Source organism: Vicugna pacos, chromosome 11 (assembly GCF_048564905.1).
Source record: "Vicugna pacos chromosome 11, VicPac4, whole genome shotgun sequence".
In the NCBI taxonomy this organism is placed as follows: Eukaryota; Metazoa; Chordata; class Mammalia; order Artiodactyla; family Camelidae; genus Vicugna; species Vicugna pacos.
The window spans coordinates 86,957,408-86,977,909 of NC_132997.1; the positions used below are offsets into that span (position 1 = coordinate 86,957,408).

The 20,502-nt window shown below is 44.7% G+C and overlaps 1 protein-coding gene across 2 annotated transcripts in view; it reads left to right on the top strand.

Annotated features, from left to right (window-relative positions):
- The window catches only part of CASP7 (caspase 7), a 34,370-nt gene that overhangs the window by 5,671 nt on the left and 8,197 nt on the right, over window positions 1-20,502 (top strand). For both annotated transcript variants that reach the window (XM_015235928.3, XM_031682589.2), the window contains exon 2: window positions 292-386. In XM_015235928.3, coding sequence (XP_015091414.1) covers window positions 292-386 — 95 coding nt within the window. The remainder of the gene's footprint in view (window positions 1-291; window positions 387-20,502) is intronic.

Below are 20,502 nucleotides of genomic sequence, written 5' to 3' on the forward strand. Positions count from 1 at the left end.
ACAGGAAACATTTAACAATTGTGAATGCTGGATTGGAAGCTCCCAGAGGGGCAGGGACTCTGCTTTCTTGGCCACTGTGTACCCAGTCTCTGAAATGAGGCTGAAACGGAGCTGGCACTCAAGCATTTGAATGAATTTGTTGGTCCAGCAACCCTGGAGTCCAAATATGCAGGGTTGCTCATCTCCAGGCTTAACTAAAAACTGTGTCACCAAGTGAGTGTTATTTAAAAATATCATGAGGCCAGTGATGCCACTGGGTACCAATTTTCTCATTGGCTTTCTTCCTTGCAGATGGCAGACGATCAGAGCTCTGTTGTGGAGCAGGGGGCTGGGGATTCAGTTGATGCGAAGCCAGACCGGTCCTCTTTTGTCCCATCGCTCTTCGGGTAAGTTTCCTCCCATCCTTGCTGAGTTAAAGAGGAACCCTGGGGCAGCCTGCCATGCCTCTGTCATCTCCACCCACCCATGCAGAAAGGGGGCATTCCAGAAGGTCTATGCTGTGCGTGGGAGATTTGCACAGAATCCTGCTAGCTGTGTGTGACAACACATGGGGTTCCCATGAGCACTCCCATGTTTCCAGGGCAAGCCCAGGTGTAGGGGACCCGAGCCCCGGGGGTCTCCTGCTCAGTTTTTGTGCATCTGGATGGCAGCTGCCCAGGAGTGAGGGGCTGGCCCTGTCAGAGGTGATTTGCGGCCAGCTTCCTGCAGGGCAGAGATGGGCTTCTACTGCCAGTTGGGACCAGGCTTGGCTGAAGGGCAGAATCTGGGATTGGTGGCATAGGAGGTTTTAGGGTGGTACTCCATTGAAGGGGGAGCATCTTGTCTGCTGTTCCTTCCGTTTCCTTCTGGAGTTCCCTTTTTAAATTCTAAATTTTACATTTAATAATAATAATGATAACTTCATTTATTAAGCCTTTGTATGCCAGCTCACTGTTGCATGTAGTCCTCACAGTCCCAGGAGATGGTTCTGTTACCATTATTTAGCAGGTAAGTGAACTGAGGCGCTAAGAGGCTTAGTAGCCTCCCTTTCTGATGGCGGTTAATAAATGATGGAGCTGAGATTAGAACCCAAACGGTACCAATGCCACTCACTCTGTTGCGCTTTCCATTTAAAAGTAGAGCTGCAGGGATGTGGAGGAGCCCTTTACCTGCTCTTAACCTTGATCATGGAGGGGCAGCGAGTGGGGCTTCCTGGCAAGAGGCAGGAGAGGTCGTTGCATCAGAAGCATCAGACTTCTTAGAAGCTCCTATGCCAAGCCCCACGTAAGAGGGACAGTGAGGGGGATAAAGGTTAGGGGTGCTCCCAAGCAGCGCTCAGGAGGGGAAGAGCTGATGATGGGGGGCATCCTGGCTCCCTACATCATCCCACAGGAAGCCCTGGGTCAGATCATCCCAAACAGGACTCAGAAAAGTGAGAAGACGCCAGCATCCTGGACCGGAATCCCATTGGCATTCATAGCCATTTAGGGCCAAGGATATCTGATGAGATGACCAGAAAATATAGCTCCATGTCCTGAAAACTTTCCAAAGCCACGAGGTCAAGTGGTCCAGGCTAAACCGTTCCCCAGAGCAGACCCTTTAGAGCAGTGGCCTTCAAATGTTTTTGATCACGTGCCCCTGAAATAATGTAAAACTACCCACCCTCTCCTATACTTTAAGGCGACATATAAATTTCTTGTCAGAATAGCGGCAAAGGATGTAGTATCTCAGGTTTCCCATCTCTCCAAATATCAGGGTTATGCAAGTTGCCTCTAAATGAAAGAGAAACAGAAATTGTGTAATAGTCATTTCGTAAGTCTCAATAAAGCTTTTTGTTGTACTTTCCGGAAAACAAACTGTTTGTTGTAAATACTGGTATTTAAAAATCATCTCTTTAAGTGTATCCAGTGAAATCTAAATCCTTAGTAATTTTATCCATTAAAAATGTACATGAACATGCTGTCTTGTAACATCTAGAATTTTTATGTTATTTCTTTTTCCCCACTAAACTCTTTTCTTCATGGTTTCTCCCTGCAATATTTTATTCTGATGTAATAGATTTGGTCGCTTGAAAGTCATTCGTCAATCACCTCTTCATACATCTCTTTGACCTATATGTGTGCATACATGTGCATGCTTCAGTTTGAAGACATTTTTCTATTAAAAGAAATTCCTCCTAGACTAAGTTACTGTTTATTATTAACCGTGGATCCAAGTAAATACATGTTGATAAATTAGTGCTGTTAAGTCATTTTTCATCATGATAATTATTAAATAAAAATTGCATTGAGACTGCAATTTATAATGGGCTGGAAGGGCATTTAAAAAGCTAGTTTATGAATAAATGGATAAATAATATGTATTAGAATACAAAGGAGTTCAGTATCACCTTTTTTATTTTTAGAGATAGAAGCACTGAGAAACCATGAATAAATACATGGGATGGCAGGAATTTTGTTATAATAATGTCGCTTAATTCTTTGAATTCCTTCCGAGTTCTCTGCCAAAAAATGACAACTCAATTAGGTCCTTCTTCAGCTGCATTGAAAATAAAGAATTGGAAATTACCTGACTTAGAAAAGAAATTATTATTCAGCCCTGAGAGACATCTTGTTTTTTTCAGTTCTAGGAAATACACCAAAAAGACTTTATCAAAACTTCTCTAACAACTGTTAATTAAACCTGTTCCTTTTTCACTTAAAGGCAACTTGTTTAACCCAGACTGTTCCAATAGAGAGAAGAAAATTAAAAAAGCATTAATGAGCATTTGTCAGTATCCCTTTTTTTGGGTAAGATGCTTTTAAGTTAGATGCTGATTATTTATGCATTGGTCCTTTCTCCTCCTAAACCTCCTCTCCTTCTCTGTTCTCTGCCTCAGTTGTTGTCACTATCATTCATCAGCCAGCCGAGCTGGAATCCTAGAAGTCATCCTTGACTCCTGTCTTTGCCTTGACACTTGCCTTCCACCTCTGCTCCTCATCAAATCAGTCATTAGAATCTAACAGTTTTGCCCCTTCCACTCTTTCATTTTATGTTCTTCCCCTTTTCTTGATTAAAACCCTCTTGAAAGGTGGCGATTCAAGGCCAAAGCCAAGGTCCTGGCTCTGAGGAAGTTCATGATGTTGGTGGCAAAGACAAGCTCCCATGTTGGATGATATTATTCAGAATATTTTCTGCCCCTGCCTCTGGGACCTGTAGAAGGAATGTGCATCTCAGCCACATTGGTGTCTGGCTTGGCCATTGACTTGCACTGGCCAGTGGAATGTGAGCACATGTGACATGCTCAAGTTCTGAGCAGAAGCTCTAAGAATTATTGGGTGGTCCCACCATTGCTCTTTTCTGCTGCTGTGACACCACCATGTCCCAAATAGGACCTGCTCCTTCAGCCTAAATAACAAATGAAAAAGATGAAACATGGCAGCAGCCAATACATATTATATACTCAGGATGATCAAGAAATAAAGCTTTCTTGTTGTTAGGTTATTGGAATCACTTGTTACTGCATCATAACCTGGCCTAAACTGATGGATACAATTCTCTTCAGGATCATTTATAGAGTATCTGAAGCTCATGTACCATGCTACGGAAATCAGGGAGGCATAATGATGCAAGGCACAGCGTTCCCCAACAAAGTAGGAATGCTTGATGTGCTGACAAACATCACAGATACCTCACACATGAAGATTCTTCTGGTCATAGTCCTGTTTGGCAAAGTAAAATTTTACTACTTTGAAGGTGAGATTAGCTATAGGAGGCTAACAAAGTCAGACTTAAAAAAAATTTGTTTGATGTATACATAATGGGGAGGGGTGGCAAAACAAGAGCTGACTGAACCAAGAGATGGTTATTTAAAATACGTATATTTTTTAAGACCTCAGGAGCTGCGCTTGTAGCTCATTCGTGTGAGTAATCTAGTGTGCTGAATAATCTAGTTGACGAAGCCAGTTCTCCTTGTCAGACCAGTCAGCCACACCAGACTTGCTTTCCATCAGTCTAAATGAAAGGTCTGAGGCCATTTTTTCAGTTCAGTGACTACTGTTAGGCACCCTTGTGGCCGACGTCTTCTGAATTCTAATTCTCAAGTGGATGGATGAATGGATAGGGAGGCAAAGAAGGAAGGAAGGTGGGAGGAAGGGGCACAGAGCCCAGTGCTATGTTTACCTCCTTGAATAAGTGCTTGGTTTGCTCTCCCAGGGCTCTCGCTCAAGTGAGGGTGATAGTGTCTTTAGGAATAATCAGGGGGTGAGAGAGGGAAAGTCATTAGACAAGAGTCACGTTACCCTCATTCCGTTCTCCATATATTTCTTCAGTGTTTTCTCAACATATAATTGGATCTGAAACAGCCCAATGTGGCCCCGAATAGCCCTGTTTCTTTCCTTTCACCCTTATCAGACTCTTGTATAAGTAGGAAGCCCCTGTGCACAGCACGGTGTCAGATTCAAGGAGACTCACGGATACTGATGTGTGAATTGTCCCTTTGTTAGATGACATGGAGGTTTCAATGTCATCTAAGGTCCAGGGTGGATGAGAAGTCTGCCCAGCTTTTATGTAGCAGGAGATGGGAGACTGAGAAAGGGGAGGTGGTATCATACTCAGGCAGACCAATTTTAGGAAAACTACAAGTGGAAATAGAGGATCTGACAGTCCATTCACTCAAAACTTTCTTGTCTGCACCCCTTGGAAAGTCTTTGAGTACCCTGGTTGGAGACCGCTGCCTTAAAGGCCTATTATTTTGCAAAAATGGGTATGTTCTGTGATGTGGGGTTTACCCCCTTAAATTTGGGGGGAAGGTAAACAAGCCTGGAATATCTTCTGGTATTCTGGTCCATTGTACTTTTTCTATAGCATGGCTGATACTGCCATCAAGCTTCATGTTATCAAAATAAATAGTAAGTATCCTTGTAACGTATTTAAATTAGATTCCATTTTCTGAACTGCTTATTTTAGTTGCATGCATTCTAAGACATGATCGTTGAATTAGTAAGCAATACTGAGCTACAATAGGTGTCAATTTAATGTCCTACTTGCCCAGGTTGTGAAATGTTAGTTGCTTATTTTCTTTGCCGTCACCCGGCATCTGACTCATCCCCAAGTGTTAGGTGATACACCGACCACCTACCGAGGATGCAATCATTGCAAATAAAATTTTATCGGAATTTGTAACATACCCTTAAAATTTAGATGTTTCCTTCCATTTTTTTTCACTTCAGTAGGATGGAAGTTTCTTTTATCTAGTGAAGTGTCACTGGCTTTCAAATTAACCACTTGAGATGCCGTTTTTGGTCACTATTTCATAATTTCATTCATTCATTAAATATTTATGGAGTGACAGAGAGCCAGGATTTGAACCTTCGTTCACCTGCCTCTCAAGCCAAGCTCTTAACCACGGCTCTCTTGCCGCCTTTATAGGCCAGGTTCTGTGTTTGGTCCTGGGTCTGCTGCCAGGACCAAGACCAACAAGTTCAGCATGGCCTCTGTCTCAGACACCCCCATTCTGGCAGGGAAGGCAGACACGGAAAGGGTAATTGAGGTGCGGTGGCGCCAGGAGTAGGTGGAGCAGAGATCGGGGGAGAGGGGCCGAGCCAGGCTTTAGAAGGGCTTGGCTGCAGGTCACATAAAGGATTTGGGATCAATCCTAAGTATGGGGATGTCACTAAAGGGTTTAAGCTGTAGAGTGACTTCATCAGTTATCCCTGCAAAGCCCCACAAGACCACCAGAGCTGCAGTGTGGAAGAGGAGGCGCTGAGGGAGGAGTTCTGAGGGAGGGGAAACTAGTTAGGAGGCTGTGGCAGTTTCCCAGGTCCAAGGGGGTGGTGTAGATGGAGGGGGACCGGGGCCTCCAGAGGTGCCTGGGAGGTAGAAGCCACCAGATTTTGACCAAGTGGAAGGAGAGGCCAAAGAAGGGATGGTGACAAGGAAAGGGGCACCTGGACCACAGGGAATAGTTGAAGTTGGCTGGTGCCCACCGATCCCTGTTGCTGGGCAGAGGGGAGACGCGGTTCATACCTGCTGCCGTTTGTTGTTCCCCTGGCTGCACCTGCTGCCTTGTCTTTGCTGACCGAGACCTTGTGAGAAACTTGGATGGTGTCAGGGGCCTCATATGTGATGGGGTGGGGCTCTGTGACTCAGTGTGATTTGAAGCAGAGAGGGAGTGTCCATTATCACACCTGGCCCACAGACATCCTGCACTTAACCTCTGTGCGTTAGGGACTCTAACTGGGATTGTTTGTCTTGCTAAAATATAACTAACAGGGGTGGCCTGAATATGGCATCGGGGGTTGGTTTTTTTCCTGCGCGTCTGGCAGGTGCTGTAGCCTCTCCCGTGGTCCCGTCTGTGGTGTGTTTGTAACTTTGCATCCCACACGTCAGAGGGGTGGGTGCAGCATGTAGAAGCCTTGCTGGCTGCTCCCCTCCTGTCCTCTTGTCAGCTCCCTTCTCTAGGCTGTCAGAATTGCAGTGAGGTGAGGCAGTGGAGGGGGCAGTAGCACCCCCATCCCTCTCTAATTGAAGACCCTCACCCTCCCCTGGAAACCTCAAGGATTCCCAGAAACGGAAAGACACCTCCTTTTCTCCCTGAAGCCTGGGTGGGACTCAGCGGCCCAGACAGTTCCCAGCCTTCAGACTTGTCTTCGCTCTTTTGTCTCGTTGCCGCTAGGTGGCACAGCAGCATCGTTTTATTCCCATTTCATCAGGCCCTGAATAAACCAGACTATTCTTTAATTCACTTTTCTTAAAAGATAAAAATGTATTAAAATGTCCTCTTACCTGATTATTGAAGAAAAATTTGGGAAGCACAGAAAACCACAAAGAAGACGCATTTAGAATGTACATTTAAAATTAATAGTGTTTGGACTTCAAACAATGACTTAGAGTAAGTACAGTCTGCCCTCTGTATCCATGGCTTCCACACCCGTGGTTTCAACCAACCTTGGATCGAAAAATAGCAGAGAGGTGGGGGGAATTCCAGAAATGTTCCAAGAAGCAAAACTTGAAATTGCTGAGTGCCGGCAACTATTTGCGTAGAATTTACCTTGTATTAGATGCTATAAGTAATCTAGAGGTAATTTGAAGTATAAGGTTATATGCAAATACTGCTCCATTTTCTATGAGGGACTTGAGCATCCGAGGAGTTTGGTATCCTCGGGGGTCCTGGAACCAGTCATACGAATGAACAATTGTATGTGCACAGTCTACGTTCCTTATGAGCCATAGCTTATGAACAAGATCTTATATCATCTGCAAACTTGAAGAGGGATCCCCCTTGGTATAAAGGTCACCCTAGCACATGGCCAAGGTTACCTGCCATCCATGTTAACAGCGTGGCCCCTGCCCTGGTTATGAACTCAAGTTCTTAGTGAATGTCCAAGCACAGCTACAGAAAATAGCTAATTACAGGAAATGACTAATTATTAAATTGTGGAGTATTGGGAGCTATGGGAGGCTGGAGGAAGGATGAGGGGGAGGGCTGGAGGAGGAGTTGGGACTTGTCAGAGGAAAGGCGGCAGTGTTATCGGGACTGGAAGAGCCTGCCTCCCGGGGCCGGGGCCACGGTGGGAACTGTGGTTAGGCCAGACCACGCAACGCAGGTCCAGGAAGGTGGCTGGAGGCCCTTGGACAGGGTGAGTTTGGTCCTGGTGGCACCACCTGGAGCAGTTACAGAATCAAGACCAAGCCCTGGAATATGTCCCCGCTAGGTACTTCAGCTGTGAAACCAGAGGCTCCTTTCTGACCTCTGCTCAAGGCCAATATTAAAGGAACTGAAAAACAAAGTAGCCAACAGATTACACACACTCTCAGATTTCCCCAGGGCCTTGGTGGAGCCTTGAGTGTCTCTGCTGAGGGGTGTGTTTATCCTTCCCATTCCCCAGTGAAAAACGCAGGAGAAAAAGCTTGTTTTCAAAGCTTGATAAACTCCCTATTTTTGAGGCACTGACTCGGATCACACGGGCTTTCTCCTCCGTATCATCTTTGTGTTCCAGCCTTTGTCCTCCTGGAGTGTGTTTCATAAAAGCCACTTGGTTGTAATTTTTCTTTCTCCTGGACTGCAACTTGAGTTGCTCCACCAGTAAGTGTTATCTGTAAACAGGTCCCTGTTTAAAAAAATGTGTTGTTTGTGTAATTATAAGAAAGATCCAGGTGGTCTGCCTTTTTCATTTTGGGAGGGGTGGGGGAAGTTTTTCAGAAGAAGCACTGCTTTGGAATTGGAGAAAAGAATAAAGAAAGAAGGTCTTAATTCATTCCAAAGACGATGTTCCAAATTAAGTGAAAGCTGTTCAGTCTCACCCATTGATTGAAAGAGGCCAGGCCTGAGTCCTGTAAAAGAAAAGGAACATTAAACCATACCTGGGGCGAGGGCCAGGGGAGCTGGGGAGACTATAGCTCCGTGGTAGTGTGTGCTTAGCATGCACGAGGTCCTGGGTTCAATCCCTAGTACCTCCATTTTTTTTAAAAAAAAATTAAATAAATAAAAACATAAATAAAACATACACAAGGAATTTACTCTTCAGTAAAGGAAGCCTTCAAATTCAGGCTCCAGAGTAATGGATGCCTGTCTCCCAAATGGGTTTATAAAGAGTAGTAAAGATTTGATGCTGTGTTTGAAGCAGTGATGGTACCACTTAAAATGACAGCAGTGTCGGTAGGAAGTGGACACCCCAGGTTCAGATCCTGCCCTGCCTCCCACTCCCTAGTTGAGCAACTGGAGCAAGTGTTTTGACCTTTGTGAGCCTCAGTGTCCTCATCTGCATAATAGGGATATGAATACCTACTCAGTGGGTTATTTGTGAGAATTAAATAAAGCAGCTGTCAGCTTGCTGAATTACCTGATGAGGAAGAAATCATAGAGTCATAATTGCAAACAGGAAGATTCCTTAAAAGGTAATTTATCCAATTTCCTCCTGTAACCATTAAAGAAGGTTAAGACCAGAGAGGTAAAGCTCTCTACCCAGAGTCACCCAGTAGGACCTGGACCAAGACCCAGGTCTAACTCAGGGTCCAGCGCTCCCCCTCTTCTGCCAAGTGCCACCCACAACCGTAGTGGCATCGAGCTATTCAACCACGTTAATCCACCAGCAGAGCGGTTTTTTCTTCCACCCAAGTGGGTCAGCAGATTTAATTCTTCATGGAAACTGCTCCCTTTCTGCTCCACTGCAGCTGAGGGAGGGGATACGGACAGCGTTTCAGCAGGGCCCACGATGGGCTTTCTGGTAGAGAGGGCCACGTGCCCATTTCAGGAGCAGCGAGCCACACCTCTAAAATGCGGTCACAGGGTCTGGGAACTTCGAAGTCATACGTGTGTAGTGAACTTCTGGTTATTTTAGGTTATTGCTCTTCTGGGAAGGAAAAAATAAGCTCTGAGGTTAACAGAAGTGAGGAAGGGAAGTGAATGACCAGGTCTTCACAGTGATGGAACTTCTAATACACCGCTAGTGTAGAATGAAGTCCAGGAATAGGAAAGTACTATGAAAATAAGCGCTGTTCCTTCTCAAGGGAACGTGTCGTCCCAAGTGAGGAATGTGCATTAGGGCCCTGCACGTTCAGACCCCAGGCCTGCCAGCGCTCGGGGCTTTCTCCCTGGCGGGCATCTGTTAGGGTGGGTTTGTCTACTGCTCGGCTCAGAGTGAGAAAGATGGGTGAAGCGGTTGTGTAAGAATAAGGACTGGGCGTGTGAGTGGTTCTAATTTCTGGAGCCTGCAATACAGACACCACTGTGTCTTCCATTTCTTTCGAGGCTATTTAAAGAGAAGTCAGTCCTTTATTTCTCCTGAATGATTTTTTTAAGCCATATTTCAGTTTTTAATGCCAGAAATCTCTGGGGTTTTTTGTTATATTTTCTTTTGTTTTTTTTTAGAGGGAAGTAGGGAATGTGGAGGTTGAGAATTCTCCTTAGCCTCTTTTACACTGACTTTGTTTCCCAATGTAAGTGTAGTTGTGCAAACTTGAGTTTCAGAAAAGAATACGTGGAGTCAGTTTTCTCTCCTTCACAGACCTGAGGATGGCAGGCGAGGTTTGCCCGGGAGAGCAGGTGGCGTGGCTCTGCTTCATCAGTCTCACACCCTTCGTTGACTATGACCTTGAACCAGGAAATTGAGAAAAGCATTGCTGAGCTGTCTGCTTAATAATTTGGTTTTCCCATGTTCAACCTTTTCCTCATTGCATTTGAAGAAGTGAAGCAAGAAAGTGTAGTAACTCCTGAATCATTCGCTTTATTCAAGACCCTCGGGAAAACGTTTATATGACTCATTTGAAAATTAAGGGATTTGGCATGCCTCTGTGGTCTTTTCTTGATTACTTTATATTACCACCTTGAGTACCTTTATAAGGAAAAAAATAACCTGATGAATTTGAACCCTTTGATTCAGCATAAACTCACTTCCTGTTTTTGTTCACTCTCTTACATGTAATGGTACATATTTTGCAATTCCTGCGTGTGCTGTTTTGCCCCTGTTTGTAGATTTGGCACTTCGGTGGGTTGCCCACGTCTGCATGCTCATCACTTTAAACAGCTGTGTAGTATTTTATTCTACTGATCCTCAGTCCCCTGCTTAGCCGTTTCCCCATTGTTTTCACCTTTTCACTCTTAAAGATGGTGCTACTGGCTACGTCTTTGTGGAAATGCAGGATTTTCCCCCTAGGGACCCCATGTTCCTAGAAAGTCACTTTTTCTCTAGGGAGCTGTCCCGGAGTGGGGAGGATGCAGCCATGTGGCGCCTGGGCATTTCTGCCGGTCAGCAGAGAAGGGGGAGGCCAGTGTGACTTTCCCAGCCCCAGTGTGAATGGTCCTATGGAAAACTCCAGCATGCAGCTCACTGCTGATTCAGTCACAGGCCTTCAGGGCCAGGAGGGCTGTGCCAGTCTTCTGCCCCTGCTGAGCTCCGAGCATGTTGAGTTTTTATTATTTCAGAGAAGAAGGAAACTCACTGCCTGTCATCGCAGGGCGAAGCCTAGTTCTGATGCAGAGGGAGATGCTTTCCGATGGAGACATGAGGTACCGCCTTCACTCTCTCCTTTCCTCTTGGTCTTGTTCTGTGCCTTGGTATGTCAGGACTGCTGGGGATGCCCTCTGTTGAAATCTTGAAACCATGAATGAATCATCCCAAAAATATTTAGACAAAGCAGCTACGAAAACCAGAGCTCTAGTTCCGAATGAAGTAGCCCCGGGGAAATGTGTGCTTGGTGGTGTGTTTACTTTCATGCTGATGAATGTCTGCAAACAGACAGAGCTACTGGGAATCCTATTCATGGAGGCACTTTAGAAAATAAATAGGAGTAGGTTTGCATGCTTATATTCCCTTCCAAATATAGAAAGGTATAATTTGGGTTCCAAGCAGCCTGGGGGATCTGTAAGAAGATAAAACCTGTATTTATCCACTTCGGTGATAGGGAAAATTGTACCCGCACCCAGAGTGGATTGTAAAAATTTATCGCATACTTTCTAAGATTTTTTCACTTCTCTGTAAAGTAGGCACGGTCTTTTTATCCTATACTGTTTTCTGGTATGAGTTGCTGCAGGCTCTTCAGGGAAGTCTTTTTCCATAAATAACCAGCAGAGCTTGGTTGTAATTTTTTCCCTCTTGACTTTGTTGACATGATGGAGTTGGCCTCGCACTGCAAAATTTGAGGTTCCAAAAAATGACTCTCGACCTAAGAAGTTAGGGTAATACTCTAGTTCCTTCTTGATAATCCGTGCTGGCATTACCTGTGTTCCCAGCAGAGATGTGAGCTTACCGGAACGCATCTGGAAGATGAAGACAGTGGTGCTTGCCCATATTAGCAAGGAAATACAACACCAGGAGACGTTAAGGGTGGTTAAGAAGCACCGTCATCAACCAACCTGCTTCTGTAAATCCACTGCCCGTTGTTTCTTAGTGCAACTTAAACGCACTTCATAAGTCATTCTACCAGGCTTTCCTGGTTGAGATCTTGCTTGTATGGCCCTAACCAAGCACAGTGATTTTGCGGCCAGATTTATTTTTTAAAATCTGCAGCCAATTATGGAACACATGAGCTTTTAAGAGGATTTGGAACTTTTAAAATTCTCTGGTCTGGTTTCTCATAGCCTTGCACTTAGCAGCAGGTTCCAAAACCAGACTCCTGCGTTTTGCCTCAGCACGGGAACATTGGCCGACACGCTCATGTTACCGAACGCAAGTGGGTGTGCCCAACACACAGGCCATACATGTCGGAGTTTGGAGCAACGGAAGGTTTATTGCGGGGCTAAGCAAGGAGAATGGGTGGCTTGTGCTCAAAAAACCCAAACTCCCCAATGGTTTTTAGGGGGAAGTTTTTATAGGCAAAATTGGGGATGAGGACGGGAAGGAGGTACGGCTTTCTTCTGACTGGTTGAATGGTAACAGGACAAGTCTTGCAGGAGTCTTGCGCTCCAGTGTGAAGTTGTCATCCTCCGCCTGAGTAGGGGCCTTAGTTCCTGCAGAAGGACTCAAAGCTACTGTCACATGTATTCCTTCAGGAGGAACCCGGCCCTTGCCCCATGGGCTGCACTGTTGTTTCTTGACTGCTCCTCCTTGGTTTCTGCATTCCCTGCCTTCTCTGATTAGCAACTGTCTGAATCTGCCCTTTGGAACTCAGGGAAGGTCAAGGAGGCTGAACGAAGCCTATATCCTACAAAGAAGAAATGAGGGTCGGCGGGGAGGACACAGAAAGGATTTGTACCAGGGAAAGCCCCATTTCATTCGGAATGTAAAAAGGTCAAGTTAAAGACTAAGTTTATCGGCAGGAAATCAGCAGGGGCCGGGGGTGGGGATGGGGCCAAGGGGTGGAATAGGAAGTGATAGAATCTGGCTTTAAAAATACCCTGGCCAGCCTTTCTTTGCTGTGTGTTTCTATACCTCTCGTCTGTACTTTGCAGAACAAATGGGGTAATGATTATTAACACACTTGGTAAATCATAAAATACTATTACAAATGTTAACGATTCTTGCTCCTGGTGACTTAGGGGATATCTAAAGTAGTTCCTCCACCATTTGTACCGTTTGTCAGATTCAGGAGAATGGCTGGTTTCCACTGATCTAGACTTGAAAGAAGCACAGGTGCCCACCTGTTAGGGTCCGTGTAATGACAATTCTCACGTGTTCCGGCATCTCCTGCAGAAAGGCCGTGTGGACCCGGGACGAAAAGAACAGCCACTTTCAGAAAATCTTATATTTGGGGGAGGATCCCCAGCTGACGAAGTTTCTAATCTGGATTTTTACAAGCTTCTTATCATAACCCTCTCCATTCCCTCGCCCGCCCCGACCCCTGGGGAACCTGCGGTGCTGAGCTGTGGACCGTTGCCATCTCTCGGCAGTTGGCTAATTAATTAGCACCATCTCTTTGGAGCCCTTGAGGGCCTTGCTTCTGTCCAGTAGCAGTTGTTTATCTGATGATCTGCTTGGCTCCAGCCATCGATCTCCAAACAGACAGTAAGTCTTTGTGACCTGCTAGCACTGGGATGGCAGAGTTCACCTCCGCCGACCGTGCTGGTGGTGAGTGACGGGGCCACCAAATGTTGTGCAAACAAGGGAGAATAAGGATGGCGTTGCCTGCACAGTGACATTTCCTAGAAGCATTTTGGTTGTGATGTTACAGTAATTTCGGTTTAATATTCAGCTTGGCTGTCACCACTGGGAGACCTTCAGTTTTCATGAAGAGCCATAAACCCCACACTTGACCCTAAATATAACCACACCGCAGCCCAGGGGCATCTCCCCAAGGCCTGCTCCTCGAGGCACATCTTGTTTGATCTTCTGGGCAAGAGCTAAGGAGCCCAAAGGCTGCAGCCACCTGGGGAGAGATGTTTGATAGGGTGGGACCAGCTGGTGCTCTCTGCCCTTCCGGGAGGAAGGGGGACTGGCCGGGCAGGGACCTCTGCTTCCATGGGCTCTGGAAGGGACCAAAGGGGCCTGACCCAAGAGCAGAGACAGCAGTAAAAGGTCAGGGCCAGGAGAGCCCAGGCAGTGGGCAGACAGGCTAGTGCTGAGGCCCTCAGGCATCAGAGGGTGTGAGCGCCTGGCTCTGGTCCTCTGGGTCCGGCTTGGGAATCTGAATTTTACCAGGGAACCCCTGGCATAAGGGACTTGGTATCAGACCTCAGAATAAACCTGGAATCTACCACCGTCGCTTTGTTATCTTGGACCAGCTAATATGACCTTTTTCTATGAAATGGGGTTAATGCCTTACAGAGTTATTGTAAAGATTGCATGAGATAATATATGGAAAGCAGTAAGTGTTTAGTAAGTGATACTTGTTAAAACTGTATTTATTGTTGTTGTTACTGTTGACACAGGAGGAGGAAGAAGTTTAAAAGGCGAGGGAGAGGGGTGAAATCACAGTAGAAAACAGAAAAATGGGGTGTGCAGGGAGTCCTTTCAACAATTAACATAAAAAAGTATAAATCCAGAAAATCCAAAGCGGTGATTTTCCAAATAGGCCAGATCTCAAAATCCATCTGCAGCAAGTGATTTTTAGCTATTAAGTTAGAAGTTTTATTTGAATCTTTTGAGTAATTAACCTATTCATATATATAAAAAAAAAGATATACAGTCAAAATTCTTTCTCCTTTCTGCTGTCCTGCTCTTGGTCCCCTAGAACACAGTAACCACTTTTGATGATATTTAATAAATAACATTAGTAATAATAATGGCATTTATTTACCACTTACCACATGCTGCACTGTTCTGGTGCTTTGTGAATTCTAACTTGCTCACCAGCTCTAAGGCACATGCTGTAATTTTGTCTTTTTTAAAATGAGGAAACTGAGGCACAGAGAGGTTAAGTAACTTGCCCACGATCACTCAGCTATGTGAGGGAGCAGGGTTTCAAACCCAGGCAGTCCAACTCTGGAATCCATGGATTATCCATTATATCATCCTTCAAGAGTCTCTATGTGTAAATACAAGGAATATATTACTTTTTCCCGAAAGTTAATGTTCTCAATTGTTCTGCCCCTTTGTTTTCTTCCACACTTAACACTACTTATTGGAAATCACCCCACATCAGGACAGGAAGAGCTTCCTCATTATTTTTTAACAATATTATGTGATTTGGAGTCAAGATCTTCCCCTTTATAGTCCAACCAGTGGAGCCCAGCAGAACCCTGTGGGGCCTCCCCAAGTACAAAGGCCCCTCTGTGTCCCCTGCCTCTTGTTTGTAGAAAAGCTGAAGTCTCCCAGGCCTCCCAGAGTCACAAAAGAGCAGGCTCAAGCAGTTAATGATGAGGACAATAGAGTTACAGACTCAGTGTCTGATGACAGAATGGGATCACCACTATTGCTCCTAATAATCTGTATCTTTAGAGGCACTGAAATAATTGTAGCTTGTTCCGCCCATACGTGTAAGCAGGCAACTAAAATTGTCATCAGGGAGATGCTATAGACCCCATGTCGACATCTTCCACTCTTAAAATACGGTGCCCTGTGTCAGCTTGAAGAAGTTACAGAAGATAGACCTTCGCCCCTAGTCCCGTAGAAATGGGATGATGTCTGACAGTGTAAGCAGCTCTTTGGCCCCTTTTCTGTTTGTTCATCTCTGTTTTCCTCAGACCTTAATTATAGAGATGAGATCACTAGGAAACATTTAACATAACTCCTGATTTTTGCTCTGTTGAGTGCACACAAATGCCTTGTTTGAACTATTGATTCCTTTCCTGGATTACAAGGAGTAAGAGTGAAGAATTAAGTAGTTGAAGACTTTATACCCCTGGCTCCCCCTTTGTAAACCTGCAGGCAGACCCTGCAGGTGCAGGTGGACCATGCAGGCAAGAGAGCATGCAAAAGGAGGTCAGGAGAATTCAGCAGGTCTGCTCACGGTGGGAAAGTGATGAAGAATCTGACCTCCTACCTTAATAATTAACTGAGATTGTCTTCCTCTTTTTTCCTTTAAAAATCGTCGTGGCTGAGCAGAATCTTTGGAGCTGGTCTCTGGACATGGGTCCACCTTCTCCTGCAAATGGCCAGCTTTGTCTGAATAAAGCACCTTTCCTTTCTACTGACGTTTGCCCCTGGATTATTAACTGTTGAGTGGCAAGCAGCCAAACCTAGTTTGGTAACACCAGGAAGTAGAGACTGAACTGGATCTGGATGCCTGCCCTGCTGGTTATTATAGGAGTGAGTGGTCAATTGAATCAACTTATGTCTGCCAGACAGGTCTTTTCATTGAGACCCGCTGTAAAGGTTCAAAACTGGAAATGAGAGCAGCAGGGGAAAAAAGGGAAGAGAACTTGTCAGTCCAAAAGTGTTCCCAAATCATATTAGATGTTACACACAAAAGAAAGACTCAGGCAAAACAGCTGTCCTGTGTTCGCGCAGAATCGGCAACTGAAGGTTCCCTAACGTGGGGACCCTCTCAGGAATCGGTCCCCTTCCTGAATGTGAGGCTGTACCTACCTCGTGTCTCTGCAGCAGCCTGGCAGCAGGAACTGGCCGATGGAAGTGACGGCACTGCTCCCGCAGGAGTCTCGGGGGAGGATGCGGTGAGGGGGAGATAATCCCCAGAGCCTCACAACTAGTAGGTGGTAGGCTCGAGTCTCTTGGACCCGTTTTCTTGCAGTGTGTCTACAGGCAGTAGACGAGTCCACTGCGTTTTTTCCTGGCACTTTCTCCCTGATGCCTTCTGGACAATCGTTTCTCCCTCTGATTTGTCTCTTGTTACATGCTTTAAGTTAATCACCAGATTTGTTTCCTGAAGCTTAAGCTACAGATGGAGTTTTCCCAAGGCCACTGCCTCTTAGGAAGATGAATTCGGTGGCATTGAGTTGATAGTTGCTCTCTGACGCATTTCTGTGGTGTGGGAAGACCTGGGTTTAACAAAAAGCTATTTTGGTTAGAAGGAAAAATTAATATTGACTGACTCAAATCCAGGAAGAAAAAGCAAATATTAAGCTCATTTTGAAACAAAATGAGAGTTCAGTTTAGGGGAAGGATAGGTAAGGGAAATTTTCCTTACCTCCCTCTTGAGATATTTACCAAGGATAAGAATCACATTTCATATTCATTTTTAAGGTACTTTTCATAGTCATGGGAAGTATTCTCTTTACAGTGTGTATATCTTTATTCCCCTTTTGTGTTCCTTTTCTTTAAGCAGTTAATTTTCCAAATTCTATTCCAATAGAAACAGAGTCCTTTTTTCTAACTTACATCTGAGCCTGTTTTTCTTATAAATGATGCTCGCTAATGTAGTTTTTTGCTTATCACTGAGGATGGGCTAATGGCGGCCCCAAAAACAATCACAGTTTGTTTGTTTTTTGGATATCATGGTACAGTTTGTTTTAAAATAATCCATATTACAGAAGACAGAAGTAGAATTTTATCTCTCAAAGGGCGTAAACTGTGACCTCCAGCCTGCCACACTCAATGATCCTCTTGTTAGGATCTTTGGCCTTAAATTAGCTGAAGACCCGTCGGGAGCCAATGAGAAGATGTGGGTGGGAGTTTTATCAACATCCCAGCCCCTGGTAATAAGCCCTGACAAATGCTAATTGTCATTATTACTGCCTATAAAATGAGAGTGAATGTGCCTCCTCCACGTACCTCCGAGGCTTCAGCTGAAGACCAAAGGGTCTGCGTGCACGTGAAAGACGGGGCAGACATTTTAATCTGCACAGAGGGCCCTATCAGTAGAGGTCACTGACAGGGTGGCAATAAGGAAATAAACCCTGCTCCTCCCCAGATGGCATGTCCTTGAACAGTGCAGACTCCCACTTTGCTGATACGCATCTCCTCCGAGCTTTTATGGAGGCCTGGGAGCAGGAGGAAACTCCACGGGACCACTCGCTGCCACCAGACCTCCCATCCACTTTGTGACAGTCGCAGAGGCCTTGGCCCTGGCACACGGGCAGATGGATGCAGACCTCTGTCGGACCGCAGGGCCGGTGCTCTTTTGTGCTGCCTCTCTTGGGTAAGAAGCTGAAAGAAAAACTGGCCTCACCCCTGTAAACAGCCAGGGAACAAAGGGAGGGGCGAGTCTTGTGAAGGTAGGAGACCAGACTGAGGACATTTCTCTTTAAGGTACGAGATGATATCAGGGATGAAACGTGCCCTTCTAGAAATAAAATGAGATCATGGGAGAAATTTGGCATTATGAAAGTGGAGGATGAAGTCATGTTGTAGTTGAAAATAGCAATAAGGAATCTGAAGGTTCGACACGCAGATCTCATCTGTAATCTGGACCAAGGTAGGAAGGGAAAGGGAAATGGCCAGGTCCCTTTGGAGATTGTGAGAAACTCAGATAACGTTCAGTGGAAACTCAGAGTGAAATACCCTTGGGCGCACCCTTGTTGATCAGGTGACAAGCCCAGTTTTTACTTTAACTTTACTTCTCCCAACTTTTGATCAAAGCTTTGGGAGGATGGCAGACGAGTCATTCTAACAAATACTGAAGAGCACAGGGCTCTGGAACTCTGACATAAGTCGGAGGCCTGTGTGGTGGTCCCACTTTGCTGATCACTAGGTGGGGGATCTTGGACAACTTCCTGCCTCTCTGTGGACCTCAGTTTCCAAATCCATGATAGGAGCAAATAAAACCTGAGTCTTTCATTCATATGACAAAAAATTTTAACCTAACTGCCCCACATAAAACCTCCTGTACGGTATTTAGTAGAAGTGACAAGAATGGCTTTATTTGACTTGTTCCTGATCTTAGGAGGGAAGCACTCAACCTTTCACCATTAAGCATGTCGACAAAAATTCAGTTAACTATCAAGTCAAGGAAAAAAAGAGGAATTTTATCCGAGCCAAACTGAGGATTATAACCCAGGAAGCAGATTCTCAGAGAGCTCTGCGAACTGTTCCATCTGTGAGAATTGGCTCAGTCATAAACATTTTTGAGACAAAGGACCATACTTCAAAATGACTCACTGATAATCTTACATAAAGTTCACCAAAGATACACAGTCCAAGTAAGCATGTGCAAAACCAGCAGCAAGTCACCATGACCCCCTACAGAGCTGGGAAAAAATGCTATTCTTTAAAGAAGCTCCATTGCTAGCATCAGAAGAAAGAAAAAAAATTGATCTTTACTGCCAAGCAGGCATTCCCAACTTTGAGGTGTTCTGATTAAAATGAAATGCAGATGCACACTGCACACTGTGGAGGGAGGGAGGAGGCCCAAACAAACACTGAGAATTTTATGTTTAATTTTTTTTGGTCCTGCCTTAAAATACAGATTTTATTTAATCAAGTATGACATTATCAGTGGGTTTTTCATAGATGCTCTTTTTAAGTTTCTCAGTTCCACTGTAATGTAGCTTATTTAGCATTTTTACCATAACAGGGTGTTGGATTTTGTCAAATGCTTTTTTGCACCAATTGATCATATGGTTTTTGTCCTTTATTCTGTTAATATGATGGATGACACTAGTTGATTTTGGGATGTTAAACCAACCTTGTATTCCTGAGATCAGTCATGCTTGGTCATGGTGTATAATCTTATTTATAGATTGCTGGATTGGCTTGCTAACATTTCATTAAGGATTTTTGCATCTGTATTTGTTAGAGATATTGGTCTGTAGTTTATAACAAATATTTGTTGAGCAGCTCACACGCCAGGCATTGTTCTAGGTATTGGGGACTCCGCAAGTTTTCAGAACAGACTGAAAGATCCCTTCTCTCATTCAGGTGACTAACTAGCAATACAGCTCCCCGCTGGCATTTGACATTTTTTTCCTCTGCCCTCTTAACTATGCCCCATGTTCCAGTCTTGATGCCTGAGTGCCAGACTTTGCTAAATTGAATGGTTACTGTCTGGAGACTGGAAGGGGCCTACTTTTTTAAATTGCCCTTCCTTTTTTATTAATGTAAATGTTAATTATGGCATCCACATAGCAGATTACACACACTTAGGAGTTTTCACTAACTGATGCACTCGTGTAACCAGCCCCCAAATCAAGAAACAAAATATGGCCAGCATCTGAGAAAGTCTGTCCATCGCCTACAGTCCCCAACCCTCCCACCATAGGGGAAAACTGCCTTTCAACTTTGAATACCAGGTATTCATTTTTTGAACTTTATGAAAACAGGGTCATACAATAGGTACCCTTTTGTATATGGTTCTTTCACTCAGTATCAGATGTGTGTGATGCATCCATGTGACTGTGTTGTCATGATTTGTTCACTCCTATTGGAGGCATACCATTCATGTTTTATTGCACCTACTTTACCGTGCATCACAGATACTGTGTTTTTTTACAGATTGAAGGTTCATGCGGCTGACCCTTTGTTGTCAGATGATGGTTAGCATTTTTTAGCAATAACGTATTTTCAAATTACAGTTGTGTACATTGTTTTCAGACATAATGCTGTTGCACACTTAATAGACTACAGTATAGTGTAAATATAACTTTTATGTGCACTGAGAAACCAAAAATATCCCACGACTTGCTTTATTGCGGTAGTCGCTTTATTGCAGTGGTCTGGACCGAACCCACAGTATCTCTGAGGGATGCCTATCTATTCTGTTGCATTATATGAAAAGCCCATGGTTTATCCATTCTACTGTAAATGGACATTTGGATTATTTCCTGTTGGGAGC